Below are 24,144 nucleotides of genomic sequence, written 5' to 3'. Positions count from 1 at the left end.
TTTGACATTAAGTATATTGACAATATTGTGTAACTTTCACCACTATTTTTAGACCCTTCATCATCCCAAACAAAAACTCATATTCATTTAGCAATAATTCCCAACTCCCCTCTCCCCCAACTCCTGATAACCACTATTCTGCTTTCTCTCTCTACAAATTCACTTATTCTAAGTATTTTATATGACAGGAATAATACAATATTTGTCCTTTTTTTGTCTGGCTGATTTCACTCAACATGATCTCTTCAAGTTTCAACCATGTGTGGCATGTACCAGCACTTCTCTTCTTTTTATGACTATTATTCCATTGTATGGGTATACCACACTTTTTTTCTCTCTCATCTTTTGCTGGACATTTGCGTTGCTTCCACCTTTTGGTTATTGGGAATAATGTTTTGAAGAATGCTGGTGTATACATATCTGAGTCCCTGCTTTCAATTCTTTTGAGTATATACCTGGGAATAGAATTGCCAAGTCATATTGTAATTCTTTTAAAAATTTTCTGGGTAACCAGCAAACAGTTTTCCACAGAGACTGCACTATTTTACATTGCCACCAACGATGTACAAGGATCCCTATTTATCCACATACTCACCAACTTGTTATTTTCAGTTTTTTAAATAGTAGCCATCCTAATGGGTGTGAAGTGGTATCTCACTGTCATTTTAATTTGCATTTCTTTAATAGCTAATGATGTTGAACATCTTTTTATAAACTTATTGGTCATTTGAATATTTTCTTTAGAGGAATGTCTATTTAAATCCTTGGCTTTTTTTCATTTTTAGCTTGAAGACCGTTTATTTCTTTTATGTATGTATGTATATATGTATTTAGAGATAATTCTATGACAATTCCATTTGTTAATGGGTGAAAAAATTAATAGCAAACTGACTTCTTTAAATTAGGGAAAAGACCTCCTGTCTCTCTCATGACACCAAGTGCCCTGGTCTCCAGGCCACTCCTCCACCTCGGACAGCTGATAGGTTGGCTGCAGGCCAGTGGAGCTAGTGGGGAGCAAATTCAGTGTAGGCTGTATTTACCCATTCCAAGATCCACACCAACATAGACATACACCTATATCTCTTGGGTTTGTATATAAATAGTATCTATTTTATATGTATCTCATATACATATTATACTTGAAGATACAGAACATGGGTTATTTATCACGCTCTAATAATTGTCAACTCCTAAGATGCATTGGTACATGCTTTTATTTTTGTAGACTATTTTTGTAGAGTCTTATGATAATCTCTTTCCCCACTCCTCCTCGTCGTCCTTATTTTTATTCCCCACACCACCCATTCCCCCATGAGCTGTGGAGAATGCAATTATCAGTTCAGAATCATACCTCATTCTGCACCTCTTCCCCACTTTCCCTCCCCCAAATCTGTCTCCTTCGCTGGGTCTCCTGTGCGTGTTCAGCAGATCTCCGTGCACTCTTTTTTTTTTTGGTCTTTATTTTTTTAATATTACATTAAAAAAATACGAGGTCCCCATATACCCCCCATCCCCCTCACCCCACTCCTCCCCCCATAACAATCTTTGTTGTCCTGGGTCCTCCTGGATCCTCAGACATCAGGATCCCATATCACAGCGCTGGTCACCTTTTCCTTGGGCCCCAAGTCCCAAGGTGTCAGCGCTACCTGGTGGCCGCAGGGGTTGGTGATAATAATGGTAGTACTAATGGCAAAACACTTGAAGATGCATTTAGTTCTTGGCAGATATTTTGTGAAATTTCTGTGAAGGGGAAAGTCATTTATGGAGGTCTGGTATATATTTTAATGAAATAAACAACTGATAATATTTTATTAATGGGTATAAGAAACCCCTAGAGGAATTTCTAGAACACAGACAGCCAAGTAAGTGTCTATGAATTGTTTTTATTTAACAATAGACCCCTCCTTCTTTAAATTTTTTTGAAAAAATAACAAGGATACTAAAAGAACAAAAATATGACTCTGTTAATATTTTATATTTGTTCAGCCATTTTATTAGAAGATTTCAGTGAGAATTCCACAAAGTGGTTGTGAAATATTTTTGAACAGATAAATCTCTATGATTAGGGTATTAATTTACTGTTGAAATAACCATGCCCAAAAACTTTATGTATTTCTTGGTGTGGTTTCCATTTCACAAGATTGCTGTGTAAGGATAAATACATAAGGGGTATTTGGAATTCCTTTTAATGAAATAAATTTCTGATGTTATCTTACAAATGAAGGTACTCCCAATAATTTCTTTTGTGACTTTTGTGAAAGAGGAAGCTGGTATTGAAATCTTATTTTAGTAGCCAATCCCTAGCCATGTTTTAATTTAATAATGACAATAAAATATAAAATAATAGTAAAATTCCTTAGCTTAGAGTATAATCCTGGTTTGAGCAGGGAAGGGAAATACAATGACATTTGGAAGAATTTCCATGGGGTCTTCAATTAATTATTATAGATTTCATGGTTTGTTTGCTTTTTCATTTTTTTTACTAGAGAAGTTGTGAGCTTAAAAAACAATCATTCGTAACATGCAGAATTCCCATTTGTTACAGATTATGAAAGAACATCATTAGACTATTACCACTATGGTCCATAGTATAATAATAATACATTATTAACACTATGTATTAATATTGTACATTTGTTACAGATCATGAGAGAACACTCTCATATCTGTACTGTTAACCACAGCCTATCTTCTACATAGTTCACTGTGTTATACAATCCTATGCCTCATAAAAATTCTATCCAAAGTGTACACTCAGTGGCTCTCATTTCATCACAGAGTTGTGCAGTCATAGCCCAGTAATGCTTTGAACATTTTCCTTAGTCCAAAAAAAAAAAATCCCATCCTTGGCCCATTTTTTAAACTTGGTTGTTTTTCTTTTTTGTTAGTTGTAGGAGTTTATGTAGATATATTCTGGATATAAAATCCTTATCAGATAAATGTCTTTCAAACATTTTCTCCAATTCTGTAGTTGTCTTTTCATTTTCTTGATAATTTCCTTTGCACAAAAGTTTTTAAATTTTGATGAAGTGCATTTTATCTATTTTTCTTTTGTTGTTTGTACTTTTGTTGTAAAATCTAAAAATCCATTGTCTTCTACAAGGTCCTGAAGATATTTCCCTATGTTCTCTTTTACAACTTTTATTAGTATTAATTCTTATATTTAGGTCCTTGATCCACTTTGAATTGATTTTTGTACATGTGAGAGGTAGGGCTCCAACTGCATTCTTTCACATGTGGATTTCTGGTTTTCTCAACACCATTTTTTGAAGGGACTATTTTTTCCCTACTGAATTGGCTTGGCAACTTTGTTGCAAATCCGCAGGTCGTATATGTGTGGCTATATCTCTGGACACTAGTTCTATTCCATGAGTCTATGAGTCTATCCTATACCAGTACCAAACTGTTTTAATTGCTGTTGTTTTGTAACAAGTTTTGAAATCAGGAAGTGAGTCCTCCAACTTTGTACTTCTTTTTCAAGATTGTTTTGGCTATTCAGTGCCCCTTGCAATTTCATATGAATTGCGGGTCAGCCTTCCCATTTCTGCAAAAAAGGCTGCTGGAATTTTGATGGGAGTTGAATTGAATTTTGTAGATTGCTTTAGGCAGTATTGATATCTTTTTTTTTTTTTAAAGATTTATTTATTTCTTTAATTCCCCCCTTCCCCGGTTGTCTGTTCTCTGTGTCTATTTGCTGCGTCTTGTTTCTTTGTCCGCTTCTGTTGTCAGCGGCACGGGAAGTGTGGGCGGCGCCATTCCTGGGCAGGCTGCACTTTCTTTAGCGCTGGGTGGCTCTCCTTACAGGCACACTCCTTGTGCGTGGGGCTCCCCTACGCGGGGGACACCCCTGCGTGGCAGGGCACTCCTTGCGCGCATCAGCACTGCGCATGGGCCAGCTCCACACGGGTCAAGGAGGCCTGAGGTTTGAACCGCGGACCTCCCATATGGTAGACGGACGCCCTAACCACTGGGCCAAGTCCGTTTCCCAGTATTGATATCTTAACAATATTGTCTTCCAATCCATTAACATGGGATGCCTTTCCATTTATTTAGATCTTTTTAATTTATTTCAGCAATATTTTGTAGTTTTTTTGTACAAGTCTTGCACCTTGATTAAATATATTTCTAGCTATTTTATTCTCTTAGATATTTTTGTAAATGGAATCATCTTGATTTCCTTTTTAGAGTGTTCATTACTAATGTATAGAAACCATTTTTACATTGTATCCTGAAACTTTACTGTATTCATTTATTAGTTCTTGTAGCTTTCTTGTGGATTCTTTGAGATTTTTCTATATATAAAAGATCATGTCATCTGTGAATAGAAATAATGTGACTTCTTCCTTTTCAGTTTGGATGCCTTTTATTTCTTTCTCTTGCCTGATTACTCTGGATAGAACTTCCAGTATAATGTTGAATAACAGTGGGGATAGCAGGCACCCTTGTATTGTTCATGATCTTAGAGGGGAAAGCTTTCAATATTTCACCATTGAGTATGAAATTTGTTGTGGGTTTTTCACAAAAGTCCTTTATCAAGTTGAGAAAATTCCCTTCTATTCTTCATTGTCTCAGTGTTTTTATCATGAAAGGATGTTGAATATTGTCAAATGCATTTTCTACATTAATTGAGATGATCATGTATTTTTTTTCCTTCATTCTATTAATGAGGTATATTTCATTGATTGATTTTCTTATGTGAACCATATTTGCATTCCTGGAATAAATCCCGTTTGGTCATTCTGTATAGTCCTTTTAATTGCTGGAATCATTTTAACAGGATTTTGTTGAGAGTTTTTGCATCTATATTCATAAGGGATATGGTGTATAATTTTCTTTTCTTGGTGAGTCTTTACCTGGCTTTTGTATTAGGTACTTTACTTGTTTAGACCTGTTGAGGTTTTCTGTTTCTTACTGAGTCAGAATAGATCATTTGTATTTCTAGGAATATGTCTATTTCATCTAGGTTTTCTAATTTGTTGGCATATAATTGTTCATCGTACCCTTATAATACTTTAATTTTTTTATTTTAGTTATTTGCATCTTCTCTCTTTTTCTCTTTGTCAGTCTAGCCAAAGTGTTGTCAATTTTATTGATCTTTTCCTTGTCTTTTGGTTTTGTTCATTCTATTTTTTTTTAATTCTCTTTTATTTATCTCTGCTCTAATCTTTGTTATTTCCTTCTTTCTGCTCACTTTGAGTTTTTTCTTTTTTCTTCTAGATTCTCCATTTGTGAGGCTAGGTCTCTGATTTGAGATCTTTCTTCTTTTTATTGTAAGCATTTAAAGCTATAATTTTCCCTCTGTCCACTGCCTTTGCTGCATCTCGTAAGTTTTGGTTTGTTGTATTTTTGTATTTTTGTATTTTGTATTTTGTGTTTGTTGTATTTTTGTTGTATTATATCAAGATATTTCCCTTGTGATTTATTCTTTGATGCATTGGCTGTTTAAAAATAATGAGTTGTTTAATTTCCTCATATTTGTAAATTTTCCAATTTTCCTTTTGTTATTGATTTCTAGGTTTATTCCATGGCGGTACAAGAAGATAATTTGTATGATTTCAATATTTTTTAATTTAGTAAGGTTAGATTTGTGGCCTAACACGTGGTCTATCCTGCGAAAGGCTCCATGTGCACTTGAGAAGAATATGTATTCTGCTTTGTTGCATGGAGTGTTCTATACATGTTCATTAGGTCTGATTGGTTAATAGTGTTCAAGCCCTCTATTTCCTCATTGTTCTTCTATTTATATATTCTATTACTTATTGAAAGTGTTGTGTTGAAATCTCCAACAATTATTGTAGAACTATCTATCCCTTCAATTCTGTCAATTTTTTGCTTCATTTATTTATGTTGTGAGGAACACATATGTTTATAATTATTATGTTTTCTAGCTCGATTGAACCTTTAATTGATACATAATATCCTTCTTTGTCTCTTGTTATTTTTTTTACTTAAACTTTTTTTATTTAAACTCTATATTGTCTGACAATAATATAATCACTCTGGCACTTAATAGGGGAGTTGAATCCATTGACACTTAATGTAATAAATGACAAGGAATAATTTACTTCTGCCATTTAGCTGTTTTCTGTATGTCTTGTACGGTTTTTGTTCCTCAGTTATTTTTTGGTTATTTTCTTAGTGGTTAGCTTTGTAATTACAATGAATATCTTAAACAACAGCCAAGTTTGACTAGAACCAACCTAGTTTCAGTAATATACACTCTCTTTGCCTATATGTCTCTGTCTCCCCATGTTTATACATTGTATGACCATTAACATAGATTTAAAGTATTATTTTACACATTTACCTGTTAAGCATGTAGGGGAAAAAGAGTTACAAACCAAAAGTATAATAATACAGGATTTTACATTTACCTATGTAGCTTTATGTCTTTACCCATGTTCTTTATTTCTTCTTATGACTTCTAGGTACTGTCTAATGTCCTTTTATTTCAGGCTGACAGACTCCCTTAAACATTTCGGAAGGGCAGGTCTTTTGGTAATGAACTCTTTCAGCTTTTGTTTATCTGTAAATGTCTTAATTTCTCCTTCATTTTTGGGAGATAATTTTGCTGGATATAGAATTCTTGGTTGATGGCTTTTTCTTTAAGGACTTTATATATGTCATCCCGTTGTCTCCTGACTTCCATGGTTTCTGATGAGAAGTCTACTGTTAATCTTATTAGGGATCCCTGATATGTAATAAGTTGCTTCTCTCTTGCTGCTTTCAAAATCCTTTCTTTATCTTTGGCTTTTGACAGTTTCACTGTAATGTGTCTTGGTGTAGACCTCTCAGACTCTTGCCTGCTTGGAGTTCACTGAGTTTTCTGGAAGTTTTAATTCATGTCTTTCATCAGATTGGGGATATTTTTGGCCATTATTTCTTCAAATACTTTTCTGCCCCTTTCCGTCTTTCTCTTGTTCTTCTGGGTCTCCAATGACCCATATATCAGTATGTTTGATAGTGTCCCACAGATCCCTCAGTCTCTGTTCATTTTTCTTCATTATTTCTTTCTTCTCACCCTGGATAATTTGAACTATCTTGTCTTCATCTTTGCTGATCCTTTCTTCCACCTGTTAGATCTGCTGTTTAATCTGTCTAATGTGTTTTTCATTTTGATTACTTACTTTGCAGCTTCAAATTTTCTGTTTGGCTCCTTTTATAATTTCCATCTCTATTTTGTTCAACAGTGTTTTCCTAATTTCCTTTAGTTCTTTGTTTATGAATTCCTTTAACTCACTGAACATATTTAATACAGTTGACTTAAAGTTTTTTTTTCTTTTTTTGTCTTTATTTTTTAATGTTACATTAAAAAAATATGAGGTCCCCATATACTCCCCACCCTCCTCACCCCACTCCTCCCACAACAACAACCTCCTCCAACATCATGGGACACTCACTGTACTCGGTGAACCCATCTCTGAGCACTCGCTGCACCACATGGTCAGTGGTCCACATTTAAGTTTACACTCTTCCTCAGTCCACCCAGTGGGCCATGGAAGGACACACAATGTCCAGTAACTGTCCCCGCAGTACCACCCAAGACAACTCCAAGTCCTGAAAATGCCCCCACATCACATCTCTTCTTCCCACTCCCCACCCCCAGCAGCCATCATGGCCACTTTTTCCACCTCAATGCCACATTTACTTCCACCACTAATCACAATAATTCCAAAATAGAGCATCAGCAAGTCCACTCCAATCCATACTCCACTCCTCCTTTCTGTGGACCCTGGGATGGTTATGTCCACTCCACCTCTGTATCAAGAGAGTGCTTAGATTCCACATGGATGCTGGATGCAGTTCTCCTGTTTGCAGTTGTAGGCACTCTTGGCTCCCTGGTGTGGTGGTTGACCTTCTTCACCTCCCTTTTAGCTGGCTGGGGTAAGTCCAATAAACCAGAGGATAGGAGTTGCAAGTCTGTTGAGGCTCAGGGCCTGGCTATCACGTGGACAGTCCAGAGATTCAGGTCCCCTGAGTATACACTAAACCCCAGCGCCAACCACATGTCTGGTAAAAGTGACAGGAGAGGCTTGTGAACAAAGATTACATCTGAGTCCAACTCCATCCCACTCAGGACCACAAACTTCAAAGTAGGGCCAGCTGACATGACATATTTAATACAGTTGACTTAAAGGTTTTGACTAATTGTTCCAGTGTATAATAAGCTTCCTCAGGGATGGGTTCTGGCATATTATTTTTTTCCTGTGAATGGTCCATACTTTCCTGTTTTTTTGTGTGTTTTGTACTTTTTAAATTGAGAACTGGGCATTCCGAATATTATGTTATTATTACTCTGGAAATCTAATTCCTGCACTCCTCTGGGATAGCGAGGGTTTTTGTTATTGTTGTTGTGGTGGTCTGGAGCCATCAATTTGTGACTTTTCCAAACTATTTTTGCTCCCAAATGGAAAGAATGGAAAGGGAAAAGAGGAAAAAAACATAGTTTCTGCCTCTTTAAGACTCCTCTCCTCTATTCCCTGAGGGGGGTTAGAACAATGGCCACCCTCAGAGCCAGCCCTCCCAAGTGATCTGACGGAGCTGATTAAAAGCAGTGGTCAAAACTCAGCATGTAGATGCAATGCATTCCCCCCAGCGTGGGACACGACACCCGGGGATGAGCCTCCCTGGCACCGAGGGATCACTACCACATACCAGCTGAAGAAGCAACTAGAAAATGACCTTGAATTAAAGATTCAATGCGGAACAGCAGAATATACCTGTCTACATATAATGACATGACTTCGGGAAGCTGTTTGACCTAATGTAAGGGGGAAATGGAAAGGAGAAATGAGATTATAAGGCTGTGAGTCTCTAAAAAAGAGTCTGGAGGTTGTCAGAAGGAATACCCCTATGTACAACTGAACAGAGTCTAAGAGACAGATAAGGTAGATACAACCCCAGGTATTGGTTCTTTTGAGGGATAAAGAGACCCACAGGTTCTATGGTCATGGCAGAAGGGGTTCACTGCCATGACAGATAGCCCTTCTTTGGAGCTGGTGTTTCTGCATGATGGAATTGGACTCAGAGGGGATCTCTTTTCACAAGACTTGCATGCTACTTTATTGGAATTGTAGTCGGTGCTGGGTTTAAGATATATGTAGGGGATTCGAATCTCTGGACTGATAATATGACACCCAGGCCCAGAGCCTCAACAGACTTCAGCTCCTACACTTTGATTTATTGGACTTACTCCACTCAGCTAACATGGAGTTGAAGAAGGTCAACCACCACAAAATGGAGCCTAGAGTGTCTACAACTGGAAGTGGGAGGAGTGCATCCAGTACCCATATGGAATCTAAGCCCTCACTTGACATAGATGTGCAATGGACACAACCAATCCAATGTCCACAGAGAAAATGTGGAATGGGTGTGGGAACGGTAGCCATGGTGGCTGCTGGGTGTGGGGAACGGGAGGAAGAGATGAGATGTGGAGGCGTTTTCGGGACGTGGAGTTGTCCTGGATAGTGCTTCACGGACAATTACGGGACATTATAGATCCCCCCAGGGCCCACTGGATGGAACGTGAGAGAGTCTGGGCTATGATGTGGACCATTGACTATGGGGTGCAGTGATGCTCAGAGATGAACTTACCAGGTGCAATGGATGTGTCATGATGATGGGAGAGAGTGTTGCTGTGGGGGGTGTGGGGGGCGGGGGCGGTGGGGTTGAATGGGACCTCATATTTTTCATAATGTAATTTAAAAAAATAAATAAATAAATAATTGGGAAAAAAAAAAAAAGCAGTGGTCAGTGATCAGACTACACAACTCCAGATTTTGTAGGGCAAGGTCCTTATAGCCCCCCCCCTGGCACCAGCAAGGTGCACCAAGAGCACCGGCTGCAGACCCCACATTGCCTGCCTTGCAGTTGGGGGAAGGGGATGGCTGCCCTGCACAGAGGGCGATATTCACTGATATTTACTTCAGTTTACCAGCCCTTTCCTTCAGCTCCTCCCTGGATACTATACAGTGTTCCTCTAGGCTCCAGAGTTTGAAAATAGTTGATTCAGAGACGCCGCGGCCTCCTTGTGGACGCGAGAAGCGCAGCTCTGGGCCGCTGAGGGGCTGGGCGAGCCAGAGCGCGGGGACCTGGCCCAGGCTCGGGGGTGGCCCGAGCGCCCCCGGTACTTACCCGGCGGGAGGTGAGCGGCGGCCGGAAAGGGACTTGGCGGAGACTGAATGAGCGCAGGGGTGAGGACATGGTATACTGAAAAGGCACTCAAACAAGAGAAATCTGAGGAAAGCTTGAAGCCATTAAGTTAAAGAGGCCACCCCAGGGACCAAAACGATAAAGGAAAGAAAGTCCACCAGCATTTCTCCCTAAACCTGTGTTAGAAATAATAGCAGGTCTTAATCAGGAGAGACGCATTATGAAGAAATTACTGAGAATTTCAATCCCATTTTAACTATCAAAGAGGACACATAACCATGGTTTGTTGCTGAAAGTATGTGAAAAAATTCATCTTTAGGGAGAAACTCCCATTCTTGAAATGGTGATGGATAGTCCTTCTTCACTCAACACACATGAACAGTAAGTGGCTATGAGGACAGATTCATCAGAAATGACTGAAGTGGAGGCTGTGGTCACCACCTTTGCAGCCTCAGCAAGAACAGGCGCCGGAATGCTGTCCCAGACATCCAGAGTGCAGTCGCTCCAGGTGGGATCTCAGACACACCCCTTAAACTGCAGGCCCTAAGCATGAAGGAAGATGTGAAAGCGCAAGTGGAAGGAACAGCACAAGACCAATCTGAAAGCCCCAAAAAGGAAGAAAATAAAGGCTCATAACCTATCAAGTGCTGAATTTGTGCAAGTCTAAAGGCTTAGTGGTTCTGAGACGTTGACCTGATTAAGACCTGCTATTATTTCTAACACAGGTTTAGGGAGAAATGCTGGTGGACTTTCTTTCCTAACTGTGGTAACATTGCAGCAACATGTGTGGGTTAGATGATTTAGTAGTGATGTTACTCACTTGAATTATAATCATTATGTCCATTATAGCAATTAAAAGGCAGGTTATTTCCAAATTGCACTGAAGAAAAAGGTAAAGAATGTGTGATCACTTCAATACATACCATTGTCTAGAAACCCAACAAAATCCAATGTTCTCTTTAGGATTAAATATTATCCAGAGGTATTTTTAATTCCATTTTTATGGCAATAGGTAGACCATTTCTTGGGAAGTTTAAATCAAGCACCATTAAGTTAGAAATTTATTGCTGTTTGTAGGAAATTAGGTATTTTGTTGAGAAGAAAGAACAGTTAAAATCTCATAGATAGAGTATGTGTTTTTAATAAAAAATGAACCCAGATTTCCCCCCCAAACCTTAAGATTTGGAAAGGTTCATGTTCTGACACATGAACATCTCTGGGCTGTTTTTGTGTCATAATTTTGCTTCCAGTCTGTGCATACTGTGATTTTTCATGTAGACACTTAAAATGAAACATTTGTGACAAATTGTTTATATAAAACATGCTTATTAAATGAATTTTACTATCTTCAAAAAAAAAAAAAAGAAAGAAAATAGTTGATTCAGGGGAAGCAGACTTGGCCCAATGATAGGGTATCCACCTACCACATGGGAGGCCCGCAGTTCAAACCCAGGGCCTCCTTGACCCGTGTGGAGCTGGCCCATGCGCAGTGCTGATGCGTGCAAGAGTGCCCTGCCACGCAGGGGTGTCCCCCGCGTAGGGGAGCCCCACACACAAGGAGTGCACCCCATAAGGAGAGCCGCCCAGCACAAAAGAAAGTGCAGCCTGCCCAAGAATGGCACTGCACACACGAGAGCTGACACAACAAGATGACGCAACAAAAAGAAACACGGATTCCTGGTGCCGCTGATAAGGATAGAAGCAGTCACAGAAGAACACACAGCGAATGGACACAGAGAGCAGACAACTGCCTGGGCAGGGGGTGGGAAGGGGGCAGAAATAAATCTTTGGGGAAAAAAAAAAGAAAATAGTTGATTCAGATCATTCCTGCCAGTTCAAAAGTTGTTTTGGTAGAAGAACTAATTCCTGCAATCATCTTTCCACAATTTTCTCTTGCCTTTTTTTCCCCTTAATTTTAGTTTTTATCATATCAAAGTTAACAAAATTATATCTAGCAATCTTGTCACTGATAATTTTATGACCTTCAAAAGTAAACATTCCCCTTCCTGTTCCACATTTCAAAACAATGTAACTTTCACGCAGATGTGGGATTAATTTTGGTGTGAGGTATGAATACAAGCTAAATTATTTGCTTCATAGCAGTTGTTCCAAAAGCGTTTAAGTTCTTTCTTCCATTTGTGAGTTACTTGATCCTAACGTTCAGCGTGGTTGCATTTATGAAATTTCCCCCACTGACCTTTGACTTTCTATTTTTTTTAAGTGTCAGAAATTGAGAAATGAATTTATTTTTTCATCAGAAAACCCATTAATCTTGAACAAGACAAAAATGCTAGTTTTAACATAACAGCAATACTTATATTTTGATGAAATTTTCCAAGCTTCAGGGCCAGTAAAAGCTGGAGCTTCAGAGATACAGCCCAGAGCAAATGAGAATGGGGTTAGAGGCAAGATTGGAAAACCCATGATACAAAACCAGAATTAGAAAGGATGTAGCACATCTTTACACAAAGGGTTTGAGCTAGATGGTCAAGTCCTTTCCAGTTCATTAATTCTAAGATTTATAAACTTAGTCACAGGAGAAACTGGAGTTTAAGAGGTAGAGGATCCTTTGGTGAACTAATGGCTTAAAATACAGATTATTAACAGAAACCATTCCTCAAAACTTTTCCTTTGATTGGGCCATGTCAGTAGGGTGTTGAGTCCCTATCCTTTGGTGGGTGAGGACTCACAGATAAAAGGCATGGCAAAGGACAGAGTTGGAGCTTTTTGATGTTGGGGGTTTTTAATGTTGGAGTTTGATGCTGAAGTCTTTAACTGGCCCCCAAGGTCACATGACCAGCAATTGGCAGAGCCAGGTCTAGAACCCAGGGAAAGAGTTTATTCCACCAATTTCAGCTGTTGTAGGTGCTGCAGCTACTGCATCTAAAAATCATTTTGCCTTGTTTGGTTCTTCTCATACAGCACAGCATGGTTGTATCGTCCCTTGCCTTCTTCCTGCCTTCTCTCCTCTCCTCCTCTCTTTCTTATTCCACCCCCCCACCTCTTTTCTGCTCGCCTGCTCACTCGCTCTCTCACGCTAGTGCTCTCTCTCTCTCTCTCTCTCTCTCTCTCTCCCTCCCTCCCTCACACACAGGGCAGTTAGCAGCAACTGTAAGGTCCACAGCTATTGCTCATAGCACATGCTCTCTCTCTCTCTGTCTCTGTCTCTCTTTCACTCTCTCACTCTCTCGCCTTCTCTTCCTTCTCACCTTTTCTCTTCCCCCTTTTTCTTTTCCTCTTCCTGTCTTTTTCTTCCCTCTCTCTCAGTTTCTTTCTCAGAATTGTTCACTAGCTCTCAATGACTAATCACTTCCCCTGCCCCCACCCCCCTGACTTTCTATTTTTAACCTACCCTGCAGCTTTGATAATTGTCATGTTTTGTGTTTTGATGATTGAAGGTCTGTTAGTGTTGTCTTTTCCCCAAAACACTCTTTGGAGTTCTTACCTACTAATTTTTTTCCAGATTAACTTTCCTGTCACTTCATGAAGTCTGACAAAATACCCCAATGAAATTTCCATGGACATGGCATGAAATCTATATATTGACTTGGTTACCACCTTTATTCCTCTCAACCAATTGCAAGGGGCCCTTTATTCAAATATTCTTTTATTTCTCCTGTTAGGGTTTTATGACTTCTTTAAATGACAGTTGAATGTTGAGTGACAGGTCTGGGCTTTACTGTCAAGTCTCTGGACCTGCCGTTGAGTCTGGGATCTGTCTGGTCCTTGGAATCAGTTTGGTTTGTGGGATTAGACGAGGACAAGGGCATCCTGCTCTTGCTGCGATGCCCCCTCCTTTCCACTGGCTCCAGGTCCTTCCCATCCATCTATCTGGCTGTGTTCTTAGATAGGGTCAGTCCCTTTCCCTCCCCAAACCCTTCTCTTGTCAATTGGCTTCATGTCCCTGGTGAGCCCATTTGTCCCAATTCTGAGGCCCTGGATCTGTACTTTACCACCCTGCCCTCTGGCTCTGGTCCCTCCCCTGTGGCTGGAGTCCTGCCCATCCCTTCCCTGTATCATGTCCCTTCTCTCTGCTCGGTTCCTCCTGATTCATCCCTCCGACCCTCATGCCCTCACCTGACTCCTTGTGCCTCCCCAGGCATGATGACCTGAAGGAGATGCTGGACACCAACAAGGACTCGCTCAAGCTGGAGGCCATGAAGAGGATCGTGGCGGTGAGGGGGAGGCTGGGGTCTCGCTTAGGGGAGGGGCCTGGCTGCCCGCTCTCCTTGGCCCTGACGGACCTTCCCCTCATCACCGCTGCGTCTCCTCCCTTCACCTCCTTCCTTTACCCTGACCCCACCGCCCCAGATGATCGCCCGGGGCAAGAACGCCTCCGACCTGTTTCCCGCGGTGGTGAAGAACGTGGCCTGTAAGAACATAGAGGTGAGCGCGACGTGGCGGGGGCTCTCAGCCCCTCCTCCCCCAGGAAGGGGCTGGGGCCTGGCCGGGGGCGAGGGAGGGGACCACCCAGCTCCTGGGGGCCCGACCTGCTCAGAACTGCCCCTGGTCCAGAAGACACTGTCTACACATCCCTGAACCGCACGTGGGGCAGAGGGGAGGCCCAGGATGACCCCGTCTACACATCCCTGAACCGTGCGTGGGGCAGAGGGGAGGCCCAGGATGACCCCGTCTACACATCCCTGAACCGCGCGTGGGGCAGAGGGGAGGCCCAGGATGACCCCGTCTACACATCCCTGAACCGCGCGTGGGGCAGAGGGGAGGGCCCAGGCTGCCCTCGGGGATGCTCTGTGCTCTGCGGGAATTTGTCCCTCTATGCGCAGCTGGTTGGCTGAGAACATCCCAGCCCCCGCTGAGAAGCCTGCCCTCCCTCAGGTGAAGAAGCTTGTCTACGTGTACCTGGTGCGCTACGCCGAGGAACAGCAAGACCTGGCCCTGCTGTCCATCTCCACCTTCCAGCGCGGCCTAAAGGTCAGAGCCCTCAACCTGCCTCCCTCGTTGGCTCTCTATTGGAGGAGTGGGGCAGGGAAGGGGCTGGGAGCACGGGGGCAGCTGAAGGCCCCATCCTACCTGCCTAAAGGTGGGAGGGTCAGAGGCAGAGGAGAGGACCAGCCAGACCCCCCCGAGGGTGGAGGACACACCCAGTAGGGGCGTGAGCGAAGAAGTGCAGGCCCAGGGACCTGTCTGGGCTCCTCCGAGGAGCCTGCGGTCATGGTGGCCTCCAGGACCAACCACCTGAGCCTTGACCGTGGAGAGCCCAGGGCCCTCACCCCTGTTGAACTGTGGCCCACAGGTAGGTGGACATCCACCTCATGAAGGAGGGTTCTGTGAGGGGAGCTGCTGACCGGGGTTGCTCACCTCTGGGCAGCAGTCTTGGCTCTGGCAGGTGCACCACCTAGCTCAGGTGTCTGCAGAGAACAATGACCGCAAGAACCCTTTAGCTTGGGGCTCAGAAAGGAAGACAAAGGGTTTTATTGAGCAGAACTGAGCTCTACAGAGAGGAAAACCACAAAGTTTATCACCCAGAAGAGTTGCCTCCGATATGGAGGTTGGGTTCTAAGGGCAGCGAAGAGGACAAAACATATTGTCAGAATTAACTGAAAGATAAGAATTACGAAGACAAAATAAGTAAATTAGTACATAAATCAAATATAATGAAAAATAAACTGAAATTCCCATCTTTCAATAGGTGCAGCAGGGCTGTCCACACCTCTAGAGTTGAAACAGATCCATCTTGTGGATAGCTCCAGAAAAGTAGTTGGCTTGCTCCGAAGAGCCAGTGTGTGAAATACACCTATCTTTTCAAACCTGGTGTACAACTGTTGTGTTGAGGTGTTCTCCCTGGCAGGCAGAAAATGACATCGCCTAAGGGAAGAGAGTGGGAAGTTTTCTGTCCCTTAAAAGGGTGTGGTGGGCAGACAGACTCCACACACTACTTGAATCCTGACTCTTCTCACCTCTTGTTTTGCCGAGGACCTAGAGCTGAATTCACATGTTAAATGAATGCAAACATCTCCACCATCTGTGCTTTTTTTGGTTAGTCTAAGATATCTCAGTGGTGAAGAAACCAAAATCACAGCCATTTCACTCTCTCCCTTTTGGAGAGAAGGCTTTCAGCTCTGATGACAGCCATTACCGGCCTAATTCTTTTCAAACGTTTAGTTCAAATCCTGTGGGAGGGACTCGTCATGCCCGGCCATTTCTGTAGGTTGCTGGGAAGACTGTGAACTGACTGAATCAGATCCCATCTGCTGTGGTTAGCAGGAGGGGTTGGCAGGGTCTGCTGCTTTGGGGTGGGGAAGAAAGCATGGTCCCTTGCAATGCAATTCGATCATTCAGCAAAAACTGAGGAATCTCTATGTTAAGCATTGTGCTGGGTGCTTGGAAAACACAGATGCTGTGAAATAGACATGCTCCCTGCCATCGCAGAGCCATAATTAAAAAAAAATCATACATCCAGATAAATCATTACCACTTGCATAATTGCTGGGAAGAAGAGGGTGCTATGATAGAATAACAGGGGAGACCTAAATTAGGTGGGGTTCCAGAAAGGTAACAGTCAGGTTGAGACTGGTGGAGAAAGTCCCTTCCTATTTACGTACAGTAGAGTGTATCTGGGCCTCTGTTTCTCCACCTTTAAAATAAAGGGTTTCGACTGATCAGTGGTGTTGAAACTGTTCTATGGAATCCTACCTCATTCTGAAAAGCTCTGCTTTTTATATGCAAGATGCCTGCTATTCCCTTTAACTATAAATTTCATAATAGCCAATGAACAAATGAATGTTAGGGGCTCTTGTAAGACTTCCTTGAAGGGTCCTTCCATCTCTCATAAGTCTAGAGCTCAACTGCGCGGGCACTCAGGAACTGTTTCTTTGATTGGACTCCCCCCATGTCCTCTTTAAAGCCCCTCTGGCTGAGAAGCTCCAAGGACAGCTACTCAGGCCTGGCTCCTACCTCCCCTTCTTCATGCAATCCCATCGCTCCCACCCTGCACACTTACTGTTGGATGGCTGAAAATCATTGCACCTTTGCTCATCATATTGAGCTGTCAAATTCACCTGGGCCCATTGGAGGTCAGAGCTCCCATCTCTGATCCCCGGGTTCAGTCACCTGGAACAGCCTTCCCCCACGACGATTCTTGGGCCTCCTCCTCTTGTAGAGTGCTGCCACCACCTCCCAGTGCCTCCAGGTGGAAAGGCAACTCACTCCATGGGATACATAACTTTTTGATGTTGTCAGATGACTTTATATCACAGACATGGTAGAACATCATTAGAACTTTCTTAGTACTCCAATGATAATGTAGACATGTTTGTTTTTTTAAAGCCATCTCAAATTGGCAAGTAATGGTTTTGTTTGAATCAGGATTAAACCATTTTATAAAAACTCTTCTGGAATTTCTGCAGAGACGGATTTTACCTTTACATGGAGTTTCTACAGTCGACCCCTTCTCCCCCTTTTAGAAAACCAGCGGTCATTTAGTCCAATTCACTGCAATGCTCACTCTAGAACAGTAGGCAGCAAATTTCTTCTGTAAAGGCTAGATAGTAAATATCTTAGGCTTTGCAAGTCACATGGTCTCAACCATCCAACTATTCAGCTTTGCTCTTGTCATGCAAAAGCAGCCATAAACGAATGGGCATAACTGTGTTCCAATAAAACTTTATTTGCAGAAAAGGTATCAGAGAATTTGGCCCAAGGGCCATAGTGTGTCAAACTCTGCTCTAGAACATCTGATGGGCCATTTCCAATGATGGGGCTCTCGCTCCTTCATAAGGCAACTTGCTCTAACATAGGACAATTGTTTTTTTTAAAAAAAAGATCATTATAGTGCATTGAAACCCACATTGCTGTAATTTTTAAAAAATTATTTCAGACTTACCGAAAGGTATAAAGAACAACGTAATAGATATATACTCGGCCTAAGAAATGAAACACTTATCAAACACCTAAAGCCCCCGATGTATCTTTTCCGTTTTCCATCCCTTTGCATGTCTTTATTCTTTTAGTGCTTACTGCCATATTCCCAAATAACATATAACATTGTTTTGTAAATGGTATCATACTCTGTGTGTATTTCTCTGCAACTTGTTTCCTTTTTCTTTTTTGGTGTTGCTTACTATTTCCTTCCAGGGCTCTTCCTTTATCAGCCCAGGCTGAGACAGTATTTGCTTTCTTAGCAGCTCACCTATGTGGTTAGCTCAATACAGACAAACCTGTGCTTGGCAGGCAGAAGATCTAGGCCTCCCAACATCCTATCCTTGTACCACCAATCCTTTGAGCCCCTATGAAACCTTATTGTATTTCATTGTATTGATTGAGCAAAGGGTCCCAGCTCAGGGTGATTCCGGATCTTGATTCTCCCGATTTTGTGTCTCCCTTCAAGATGTTAAGCTCTGCAGCCCAGGGCAGCAGACTGCAAGTCCTGTGGAAGATCATTTTCCTGGGTTGACACTGATCTCTTAATAAGTCTTCTTCAAGTACAACATTTTACCAACTTTTGGTTGTACAGCTGGCATTTTCGCTTCGTGTCAGGAAGGCTATTATTCAATAGCAAAAATACATATGCATGTATTTTTGAATACCTTTCATGTGCAAAGAGTTGTGGGTGATACAGAGATAAAATAAACATGAGTTTTGCTCTTAAAATGCTTACATATTAGGTGAAATAAAAGGCTTACATCAGAAATGGCAATGCAGGAAATGCTGGGATAGACGCCAACAAAAGCCTTGCTGACTCCAGGCAATGGAGTATACCACCAGCCTAGTCACCCTGGCAAAAAGAAAAGCATATTTTTGCAACTTCCTGTGACTCTATAATCAATTTTTTTCCAAATAAAATGTTTTTTAATGGAAAACAGATGTTAGTAGTTGATAAGATTTGTAGAGAAGAGAATACAGACTCTTGCTTTTTTAGGAAGTGCTACTAAACCAGCTGTCTAAAAATCAATTCTAGAATTTTGTCAGGGATTACCATCAATTTCTGCTATAATTTTGTGGGTCTCCTCTCTCTCCACTTCAGCGAGCCGGGGTAATAGCTATCCTTTAGTGTTGCAGCTCCTCTCCCATTGTCCGTAATTCTCCACGAGGACAGGAATTTCTAGCTGCTGCGACTGTCGCTGGTAATGGGAAGGGGACCCTAAGCCCGACCACAAAACAGTGTGTTAATGCTCTTACTAGGCGGGTACAGAGTGCGGGGGGCCCTCTACACCTATTCTGTTGTAGCCCCTGGGGAAAAAGGGGCAGAGGAGCAGCTGGGAGAGGAACGTGAGGCCCTCAGGGAGACAAGCTGCCATTTGCTGGCCGTCACCTCAGGCGGAAACACAGAACCGCGCCCCCCTCCCCTCCAAAACCAGGTTGGCTCCTTCAGGCACGTCAGAAGTTCCGGGAAGTCGCCACTCTTCCTGAAAGCCAAGCCGCCCATGCCCGCACCTGTTCAGGTGTCAGATTTCCGCAGCCAGAACCCGGAGTCAGGGCCCGCGGGCAGCGCGCAGGCCCCCCAGCGCGGGCACGTCCTCCCGGCTCGGTCCGGAGGCAGGGAGGCAAGCGCTGGCACGGTGACGGCCACAGGGCCGGCCGCCCCCCTGCGGGGCCCCTGGCGCCGCCGGCTCATGGATCCGCCTCCACCTCTGCCCTCAGGACCCCAACCAGCTGATCCGCGCCAGTGCCCTCCGCGTCCTGTCCAGCATCCGAGTGCCCATCATCGTGCCCATCATGATGCTGGCCATCAAGGAGGCCGCCTCCGACATGTCGCCTTACGTCCGGAAAACGGCTGCCCACGCAATCCCTAAGCTCTACAGGTAGGCCCCAGCCCCGAGCCCACCCGTGGTCTCTCCGGAAGACCCCTGGGGGAGCTGAGAGGGATGGAGAGCAATGGGGGTGGGGGCATCTCTTGATGAACAGGGAGCAGGTGGGGTGCCGGCGGTGAGCGCGGCTCAGCGGGCATCGGAAAGGCCGACGGGGTGTGCGCGCAAACGCACCTTAACCATTTCTGCCGCAGTTTGGATTCGGACCAGAAGGACCAGCTGATCGAGGTCATCGAGAAGCTTCTGGCCGACAAGACCACGGTGCGTCCTGGGGGCGCCCAGGCGAGGGGGAGGCGGGCCCGCGGCCCCCGCGCGCGGCCCCTCCTCACCCGCCCCCGCCGTGGCGCGCCCGCAGCTGGTGGCGGGCAGCGTGGTGATGGCCTTCGAGGAGGTGTGCCCCGAGCGCATCGACCTGATCCACAAGAACTACCGGAAGCTCTGCAACCTGCTCATCGACGTGGAGGAGTGGGGCCAGGTGGTCATCATCAGCATGCTCACGCGCTACGCGCGCACGCAGTTCCTGAGCCCCACGCAGAACGTGAGTGCCCCCGGCCCGGCCCCGCCGCCGCCGCCGCCGCGCCCCCAGCCGCGTGTCTCCCGCCGCCCGCAGGAGTCCCTGCTGGAGGACAACGCCGAGAAGGCCTTCTACGGCTCGGAGGAGGACGAGGCCCGCGCGCCGGGGCCGGAGGAGGCGGCCGCCGCGGCGCTGCCCGCCCGCAAGCCCTACGTCATGGACCCCGACCACCGGCTGCTGCTGCGCAACACCAAGCCCCTGCTGCAGAGCCGCAGCGCCGCCGTGGTCATGGCCGTGGCGCAGCTCTACTTCCACCTGGCGCCCAAGGCCGAGGTGGGCGTCATCGCCAAGGCGCTGGTGCGCCTGCTGCGCAGCCACAGGTGCGCGCCCGCCGCCCCCCGCCGCCCCCCGCCCGGCCCGTGCGCGCCCCACGCCGCCCCGCCGCCCCCCAGCCCGGCCCACGCGCCGCCCCCCGCCGCCCCCCGCGCGGCCCACGCGCCCCCGACCCGGCCTGTGCGCGCCCCACGCCGCCCCCGACCCGGCCCGTGCGCGCCCCCCGCCGCCCCCCGCCCGGCCCACGCGCCCCCGACCCGGCCCGTGCGCGCCCCACGCCGCCCCCCCGCCCGACCCGCGCGCCCCCCTTGCCACCCCCCGCCCGCGCGCTCCCGCACGCGGCCCCCTCGCCCCCCGCCCGCTGCCCCTCGCCCCAGTGGCGGGCGCCTCCGACCCCCTCTCCGCAGCGAGGTGCAGTACGTGGTGCTCCAGAACGTGGCCACCATGTCCATCAAGCGCCGGGTGAGCCCGCGACCTCGGCCGCCGGGGCGGCTCCCGCGGGGGGCGGGGCCTGGGGAGGCGGGGCGGGGGGGGGTGCCCCGGCTTCTCGGGGTCCTGGGCGGGGCAGGAGGACGCAAGACCCCAAACGCGGGCGGAGGTGGAGGGCGATGACAAGGCGGGAGGCTCCTGGGAGGGCTGGAACCGGGGGGAGCAGGGGGGCTGCGGTGGAGCGCCTGCGCGTGCCTCTCTCGTGCCAGGGGATGTTTGAGCCCTACCTGAAAAGCTTCTACATCAGGTCCACCGACCCCACTCAGATCAAGATCCTCAAGGTGAGTGAGGGGACCCCTCCCCGCCCCCACGTGCCCGCTCCCAGCCCCGGGGGCTGCCTATTTCTGGGACCGAGCTCATGACTGCCCCTGCCAGAGGTGTTTGCTCTGGGACCCAGGCTGATGAGTGTGTGTTTGTGTGTGGGGGGGTACTTTTTACACAAGAAGTGATTTGATTTTCATAACCCCACTGAGTGTACGTTGTCTCCATTTATGAAAATGGAGGCTCAGAGAGGTGAGGTAACTGCCCAAGGTCACACAGCTCTGCTGACTCCAGAGCTAATGCTTTTCTCATGGCAGTCTTTTTTAAAATTTTTTAAAAATTTTTATAAAGGGCATTTATTTGGGGTAGGAGCTTACAGATACCAGGCCATAAAGCATAAGTTACTTCCCTCACCAAAGTCTATTTTCACGTGTTGGAGCAAGATGGCTGCTGACATCCGCGAGGGTTCAGGCTTCCTGGGTTCCTCTGGGCTCAGGTTTTCTTCTCTCTGGGCTTAGCGTTCCTCTCTTCCCAGGGTTCCAGCTTCAGCATCAAATTCCAACATTAAGAACCCCCCATTCTGTCTTTTGTTTCATGGCAGCCTTTTGCCTCTTACCCACAGGGTCGTTGTCCCACATCCGTAGCCTCCCAGGCTTTCGGGCAAATATTCACCCACAGAAAAAGTGGTAGGAGCCCAAATCTCCATTCCATTCCTGCTCTGCCTCCCCATTCTCGAGTGATCTTCCTTCAGCACCAGTGAATTCTCCAACCCCTTTCTGAGCATCTGTTACGTATCAGTGGCACTGCTAGATCTAGGGGTCAAAGAGAGCAAAATAATCAGAGACCCTGCCCTTGGAGGGCTTCCACGGTCTAGTTAGGGGTGCGGGGAGACATTAAGTAACTAATCACAAAACAAGTAAACTTCCATTTCTGAAACAGGAAAGAAACGTTTAGAGAGCTCTAAGGGCAGAAAATAGGGAGACCTGATCTGGTCTGAGAGTGGGGTGTCAAGGAAGTTCTCCCTGAGGAAAACGTGAGCTGAGGCCTGAGACGTGAAAATGAATTCTCTAGATAAATGCAGGGGCAGGAGAAGGACTGTGTTCCACCCAGCGGGAACAGCATATGCAAAGGCCCTGAGGCAGGAGGGGGTCTGACAGAGGCCTGGGTGAGTGGGCAGAGAGGGCGAGGGGGAAGGTGGCAGGAGACGAGGCTGGAGAGGGGCAGCAGTCAGATCGTTTGGGGACGTACCGGCTGCGCTGAGGACTGAGGACGTCATCCTCCAGGTAGCAGGAGCACTGCATTTTCAAGGGGGGTGGGCCGATGGCATGGCCATGTTGTAAGTGTACCCGTCAAGGAACCCATGTAAGAGGCCACCAGTCCTCCTGCGCATCGGACAAGACTCGGGACCTGTCGGCTGGTGGCCTCCTCAGGCCGAGGGTGACACGGGGCCGTCCCAAGGCTGGTTTTCTGCGCTGGGCGGCGGGTTTGGGAGTGGAGGTTGTGAAAGTGCCGCGTGTCCACCGCACAGCCCGCCTCTTTCCTGCCTTTTCCACCCCTCCCTGCAGCTGGAGGTGCTGACCAACCTGGCCAACGAGACCAACATCCCTACTGTTCTGCGCGAATTCCAGGTATGGGCCAGGCCAGCGCCCACCAGAGGGGGCTGGGAAGGTGCCGCGGAGGTCCCTGTGCTCACCGAGAATTGTCCTGGAGGAGCACCGGTGCTCGTAAGAGCCCAAAGCCGCACGCCGTCCCTGAGGCCCGCGCCCCTGTGCTGGCTTTGGGCAGGGGACCACTGGAGGGGGGGAGGACTGTTCTCTGCCTCTCCCAGGGTTTAGTCTCTGGCACTATGAGTCACCAAGTGAGGGGTCACAGCCTGCCTGGGGGTCACTCTCTGTTGGGGCGTCCCTCAGACCTACATTCGCAGCATGGACAAGGACTTTGTGGCAGCCACCATCCAGGCCATCGGACGCTGTGCGACGAACATAGGCCGGGTCCGCGACACCTGCCTCAACGGCCTGGTGCAGCTGCTCTCCAACCGTGACGGTCAGTGTGTGTCCCCGTGTCCCGCCTCGCTGGGCGGCGGGCGCCCGCCTGCGCGTCTGACCCCGCCGGCCAGCGGGCCTCCTCCCGTCCGTCCGCGTACAACGTGTGTGTGTCACGACTGGCGCCCAGGTGTTCCTAGAGCCGTGCGGGGGGCTGAGGAGGAGCGGGGCTCCGCAGGTGCGTCTCTCACCTGGGCGTGGACTCTCCCGGCACAGAGCTGGTGGTGGCGGAGTCAGTGGTGGTCATTAAGAAGCTGCTGCAGATGCAGCCGGCGCAGCACGGGGAGATCATCAAGCACTTGGCGAAGCTCACAGACAGCATCCAGGTGGGGGGGTGTTCCACGTTTCCCTCCCAACCCCCACCTCCCACGCCCCGGTCGTCTCAGCTCCCTCCCGGGAAATCCTCCGGCCTTAGCACAAGCGACCGCCGGCCCTTCCGTGCTGGTCCTGAAAGGTCTGCGGGTGGCAGGAGGGAAAGACTGGACAGTGTGACCCTGACTTTGTGCCTTAAGGTTCACTTTCCCTCCGGGGATCCTGCTGAGCTCCGTGGCCTTGACTTTTCTCCCAAACTCGGGCCTGGGGCCAC

At 46.5% G+C, this 24,144-nt stretch overlaps 1 protein-coding gene across 1 annotated transcript in view; it reads left to right on the top strand.

The window, feature by feature from the left end:
* Positions 1-24,144, top strand: part of AP3B2 (adaptor related protein complex 3 subunit beta 2) — a 43,259-nt gene that overhangs the window by 5,161 nt on the left and 13,954 nt on the right. The window contains exons 2-13 of the mRNA XM_058294737.2: positions 14,252-14,327; positions 14,464-14,538; positions 14,989-15,084; positions 19,753-19,913; positions 20,114-20,180; positions 20,275-20,457; positions 20,530-20,813; positions 21,174-21,228; positions 21,465-21,536; positions 23,082-23,144; positions 23,427-23,559; positions 23,775-23,884. Of these exons, the coding sequence (XP_058150720.1) occupies positions 14,252-14,327; positions 14,464-14,538; positions 14,989-15,084; positions 19,753-19,913; positions 20,114-20,180; positions 20,275-20,457; positions 20,530-20,813; positions 21,174-21,228; positions 21,465-21,536; positions 23,082-23,144; positions 23,427-23,559; positions 23,775-23,884 (1,375 nt within the window). The remainder of the gene's footprint in view (positions 1-14,251; positions 14,328-14,463; positions 14,539-14,988; positions 15,085-19,752; positions 19,914-20,113; positions 20,181-20,274; positions 20,458-20,529; positions 20,814-21,173; positions 21,229-21,464; positions 21,537-23,081; positions 23,145-23,426; positions 23,560-23,774; positions 23,885-24,144) is intronic.

Source organism: Dasypus novemcinctus, chromosome 3, assembly GCF_030445035.2.
Source record: "Dasypus novemcinctus isolate mDasNov1 chromosome 3, mDasNov1.1.hap2, whole genome shotgun sequence".
Lineage (NCBI taxonomy): Eukaryota > Metazoa > Chordata > Mammalia > Cingulata > Dasypodidae > Dasypus > Dasypus novemcinctus.
The sequence above is the reverse complement of the archived record's forward strand: the minus strand, read 5'-3'. Positions and strand labels throughout refer to the sequence as shown.